General features: G+C 41.3%; 1 protein-coding gene across 1 annotated transcript in view; it reads right to left on the reverse strand.

The window, feature by feature from the left end:
• LOC133448498 (sodium-dependent neutral amino acid transporter SLC6A17-like) overlaps positions 1 to 5,268 on the reverse strand; it is a 20,899-nt gene extending 15,631 nt beyond the window's left edge. Inside the window, exons 1-2 of the mRNA XM_061727082.1 lie at positions 5,155 to 5,268; positions 2,250 to 2,702 (exon numbers count right to left, since the gene is read on the reverse strand). Coding sequence (XP_061583066.1) covers positions 2,250 to 2,526 — 277 coding nt within the window. The 5' untranslated portion in view covers positions 2,527 to 2,702; positions 5,155 to 5,268. The remainder of the gene's footprint in view (positions 1 to 2,249; positions 2,703 to 5,154) is intronic.
• Between the last annotated feature and the right edge of the window lie 732 nt (positions 5,269 to 6,000).

Consider the following 6,000-nt stretch of genomic DNA (forward strand, 5'->3'; position numbering starts at 1 on the left):
TATTGTTGAGATTGGTAGCGTCTGTGTTTTTAAGTTACAATAAATCCTGTGTTTTCAGACTGCAGCCACTGCTGCTTTTTTATTCTGCTTTACATATTTCTAGTAAAATGAAATAAAATAAAACGCTGAAGCATCACTTCTTTCACAAAGTGGCAAAAACGAGGGCTTTTATTAGGTACTTTTATTTACCATTTTCTTAGCAGATGAAAGAAACAGCTCCAAATATGCAAATATGAGTCATATGTAATTCTAAAGTTCTCAAATTTTCCTTGAAGAAACCAGTTTTAAATTACTTTAACTTTCCAAAACCAATAGCAGAGTTTAATTTTAATGAGCGTCTAATTTTGTACCCCTAAGAGCCTGATTTAGGGAGGAATCATTAAGATGCAAACGTGTTTTATGCATAAAAGTTGAATAACCATCGCGGATATGAAGATTTACAGCAGAGAAACGTGGTATTAAAACATCAACAGCAGGAGTCACATTCATTCACACATCGTGTGAGAGAGTAATGAGGCAGAAATATGGGAGGCTAAATCAAGAATGCTGAACGAGGGTGAAAGATAAATGTGATGAACAGCCTTGTGTTCAAGCCAAGAACCTTAAATCAGCTTCAAGTGAGTACGCTCCATCACATTTATTATAAAATAGAGCCAACGTGTACAGGAGAGCCTGCATACAGCAATTCAAGTCAAAGACAAAGACAAATGAGGTCGAATGATAAGAAAAAGGATGGGAGCCCACACTGCAATAACTACCAAACACAATGGGCCTTTAATGTGTCAGTAATTGGCTGTTGCAGAGCAAATGACACAGTGAGAAATGGCTGCTCGCCAGGTCGCGTAACTTGACAAGTCCGGGAGTGAAGCTTCCAGGATTAAATCCAGCCCAGAGGATATAAATCCCACATATGCGGAGCAGGTCAGGTAAAGACACGGAAAACAGCAGTACATCAGTCCGTGATGAGGCGTTTTAATCTGATATAGAAAACAGGTTACATCCTAGACACAAACAAAACCTCATCCCTATACATTTCCTACCAGCCTCTGTCTGTTTACCCGAGTATGACTGGACCTCAGCCTGTCCTGCCAGCTGTTGTAATCGATACTGCGTCTATATTTAGACCTTTCTGCACAATACAGCTGCTCTCCTGGCAACTCTGCACTGAATGAAAGGGCTGAGTGGTTTTTGATAGTTGCAATCTGACTGTCATAAGCAACACATCCAGAGTCCATGATGGTATGCAGTTGTATCAATGCTCTTTGGGAAAGCTGGTTTACTCTTTTGGGATGGCAAATTAATGCAGAAAAGTACAATTATATTTTAGAGCAGCACATGCTGCAAACAAATTGACATTTTTATTCTGGGGACATCTATGCATGTTTATGTAAAAATGACAATCTGTATATTCAAAAAAGGCTTGGATAAGGAAGAAGAGGGAGTACAGAACTGGCCAACCTGCAGTTATGACCCGTCCCTGGAGAGATGATGAAGATGAAAAAGCTTAATTGCTTCATAACTTTAGCGGTAAAACGTGTTATGTGTTGTGACAAGGCAACGTGGCAAAGTGATAAAAGCGCAATTTCCCTTTTATTTTTGTACTTATTTATTTATTTATTTATTTATTTATTTATTTATTTATTTATTTATATCAGTTGAACAGTGCTGCAGGCCTGAAGTGCACACTTTTAAATATATAATATCTTGGGTTGATTCTATTTGCATTGAAATAATAGTCATAGTAAATAGACTTATGCTGCTGTTTTGATCCACTCATGCAAACTACGGTGAAGGATTTGTCATTACTCGGATATATCAATGGGTCAACCCTCCTGTAGACTGTAGTTTTTAGTTTTTTGCACTCTTAGGTCATAATCTCAGTCTGACTGCAGACTATAAATAACATACTCAGCTACGCTAGGGAGAGTTTCTCTTTGTTCCTCCTCACATATCAAACTAATCCATTAAAATCCCCATAATCAAGTCCACTCTATCAGTCACAATTTCTGAGCCTATTCTATTATATCTCTCACAGCATTTGTTGTGCTTTGCTCCTGAATCTCCTGGTGTCATCCTGCGATGAACCCTTTTACCAAGTTCCAGTTTCCATCGTGATGCAAAGTCAGAACTAACTGGGTGTGCTTGGTATTTTTACATGTTCCACAGGGCGTGACTGGATATTAATGGCTATTTGTACCTTGTTGTGTTACTCCACTCTGGTCAGATTGTTGTAATTATTACAAGCTTACCTCCACCGTTCTTTTGGCACAGGTAAGGGAAGCGCCACACGTTCCCCAGGCCCACAGAGAAGCCCACCTGGGCCAGGATGTACTGCAGTTTGCTGTTCCAGGCGGGACGCCCATCGTTTTCGGGCAACTGGGGGACCTTCTTCCCCGCGGCCGCTCCGACATTCAGGGAACTGTTCTTGTAGTCGATCGGCTCCTCGTGTGCGAGCAGGTCAGCCACTGATTCTGTGACGTGCTCATGGCTCTGCTCGCGCTGTGTCACCTTGCTGTTCTTAGGCATTGGGGAGGCTGAGGGTTGGGAAGGGGTGGGGGTGGAGAGAGAAAGAGAGAAGGGCAGAGACCGGGAGGGACAGAATAATAAGTGATAGCAGAAAAGAGTGGGGAAGAGCCGTATGGATGCGACTGAAAAGGCGATGCTGAAGGACGGCAGCCGGGTTCCAGGGCTGGGCTTCAGTCCTGCGACAGGAAAAGAAAAAAAAAACCCATAAGGTTCAAGCTAAAAATTATGCTTCAAGGACATCATTGGCTTGAAAATGCTTCGGAAGAAAAAAGATAGAACAAAAACAAAAAAAAGGTTGATATCAAGTCATTTTATTTGTCTTTTCCTGGTTTTGGTCTTTATACAACACTTAAGTGCTTAAGTGCTGACTCCATTATTCTTCCATTTAGTGCTCAGTTAAGCTTGCGATAAAACACACTGTTTTGTTTCTCCAGGGTCACGAAATATGTCAACATAAAGACAGGCGAGCATTTGTCTCGCCCATACAGTAGCGTTACCCACCACAGTTCTCCCTCTTCCATGCAGTAATTTTGGTTAAAAAAATTCCCAATCCTGCAAATTGTTCTGTTTAATTTCCCTGCTCGGCAGAGCTTAACTTTAGCGATGCTTTTTTTTCTGTAAATCCCCCTAATCCTCTGGAGCTTCACAGTGACATTCATCCCGTCCCCCTCTTCCAGGGAGTGGTTGGTTCAGACCAAATGTAATGGAGGAAGTGAACACGTCGCTTCGGATGAAGTGCCCTCATGTGTTCTCCTGATCCACATCACCAGCCCCTGGTGTAGGCTCATTACTTATTGAGTGGCCTGTTTCTCTGGTATAAAAATCTATCATCACAAAACTGTAAAGCTTTGAGAGGTTCAAAAATGTAGAAGAATGAAAACAAAGTTTGTGCCATGAAGTTTGTGACTCAGTCCAGTCAAAGGAAATGGTACAACCCCACAGGTGAATGAAGGCACTCCATCATACATGTTATGTTACAGCAGTGACGTTCAGCTTTGTTCATCGTCACACCACTCACTCCTTACGCCAGTTCCAAAATAAGCCTTTTCTCCATCAGCAGATTCAGCACAAAATCCTTTTCCTCTGACAAGAAATCAGAGAAATCTTCATATTCACAATGTGTTCGTTTTGCTTTCCTGCTTTGAAAAAACTATTTTTTCTTGTGGTGTATGTAAAGATGAGCCTGTGATGCAATAATCCACCAACAGCCATTCACAAGTCTTCATAATCCCGTATGCATTAACTGTAAAATCCCCAGCACTGCTTTTCTGTCTTGTCATTCAATCCGACTCTACAGTGAACAAGACACGTAAAATCAGTCAGCTGCTGCATCATCTAGCCAGGACTGGGAATACATCGGCTCACCCGACCAATAACCAGAGTGGAAAAGCACAGTCAAGATGGAGTGCGGGGAGTTAAAACGTCCCGTAGTTTCCACAGCTGAGAAGAAGCCTTTGCAATCTGTTTTCATTCAGTTCCTTTGTCCTTGAAGGGAATTCTCTGAGCTCAGTTGAAAGCCTATAACATGTCTGACATGTGTGCGTTTACTCTTTTAGTGTTTTATCCTGTAAATGCATGACTAAGTACACAAAAAGGTGAACAAATAATGCAAATAATGCTGACCGGTGTAATATTCTTCAGAGCAGGTAAGAATAGACTTTCTTTAAGGAGCTAGACAGTGCTGCATGCATGACAGCACATTTTCATAAATATAAGACCATCCTTTATGATTCCAGATTCATGTATTCTTAATACCATCTTTTGTCATTTAACATGATTATGTTAAGTGTCAGATACTAAATTAACTGACATATTGTAACACTCTCTGCGTTCTGAAATTGTCACATTATCTCAGGTTCCATCATCAAACCTGATGCAAGACTGGTGAAATTTAAGTGCAATAAGTGGTTTTTAGCCATTTTAAGAGAAGGATACAGATTCATTAAAAAATACACATGCAAACAAAATGAAAAGACATCACAGGTAGAAGATGCACTGAAAAAATTTAGCTGTCAGAGATTGATTTACACACGCTCCCTGAATGCATCAGCTTCACCAATTACTGATGTTTAAAAGTACAGAACTGTTCCTAACATTGATTATACAACTCCAAGGAGCAGTTAGCAGTTAATCGGCTGCTTTGCAAAGGAAATCCCTAAAAAGTATGAATCTTGGGTTTAAGAGAGCCAACTGAGTTGCTGTTTAGTATCAAAAGCCCATGATGTAAAAACGTGGAGAAACATCTAAACTGATGCTGATATGTATCTTTTAAAAACACAAATACTTTAAAGATGTGCAATACCAATGAACAGCTTCAGCAGCATCACCACCTGACACATCTTCTGTAGATAGTGATTGCTTTTCTATACACATTCAAGGTCACAGAGGACTATTTCTCGACCTTTTCCTAAACAAAAGCACATTTCACACAATTCCAGACGACCTTTGGGGACTGAAAACAAAAGTTCCTGTATTCATTCTTAAGATATGCCACAGAGTGACTCGAACTATTTTAAAGTAAACTTCTGCTGTTAAACAATCTCCAATCCTTTAAATTCCGGTCTGAACACTGAGACAAAAAGAAGAGAAAGGAGGGATGTCAGAGCATGAAACACTGTTATTTCTTACCGTGAGTCGTCTGGAGCTATGAACAATATCCAGAGTTGGAGGTAATCACACAGCTGTGGTGTAAAACAGGAGGAGACGTGGATTTATCCAGCGAGCAGCGCGTGTGCATCGTTGTGATGGTGAATGAGCCTCACAGGACGGTGGGAGGACGAAGCGTCACATGCTGAAGCCTGATTTATGGTTCTGCGTTAAATCGACGCAGAGCCTACGGCGTAAGGTACGCGTCGACGCGCTCCGTACGCCGTAGGCTCTGCGTCGATTTAACGCAGAACCATAAATCAGCCTTAAAGCCCCAACAATTGACATGCAGGGTGGAGAGTCCGGAGCGCACCGTGACGCACGAAGTGCCGCTCAAGAGGAGCAATGACAGACGATCCGCTGCTCGTCTGAGGCTCAGAGCAGACCCTGCATCTCAGCATCGGGAAAGGGATGCTGAGCGGAGAAAAGAAGGTCAATAACAGACGCCGAAATGTGAAGGTTATCCACTCCTACCTGAGGAAGTAGTTTTCTGACGCAGCTGTCGTCATTCACTTTTCAGCTGAGGAAAATCTGAGATGTTCAGGGCTGTCCAGGCTTGTTGTAATAAAGGCAAGAGGTAAACCTATAGTTTAAGGGGCATCAGTGTTGGGAATTCTGACAAAGAAAACACACTTTGTTCCCGGGTAATGGAATGATGGTATAAAGAAAGGAAACAAAAGGATGGGTATATTGAGTATCATTTTTATAACAATTTAAATAATCCTTTTTTTTAACATATGTGTGTGCAGATACATGCATATATGTAGTGTACATATGTATGTGGATATGTAATGTGCTCGTATGTACCGTATGTACATGTATGGATAT

Source organism: Cololabis saira, chromosome 8 (assembly GCF_033807715.1).
Source record: "Cololabis saira isolate AMF1-May2022 chromosome 8, fColSai1.1, whole genome shotgun sequence".
Classification (NCBI taxonomy): Eukaryota; Metazoa; Chordata; class Actinopteri; order Beloniformes; family Belonidae; genus Cololabis; species Cololabis saira.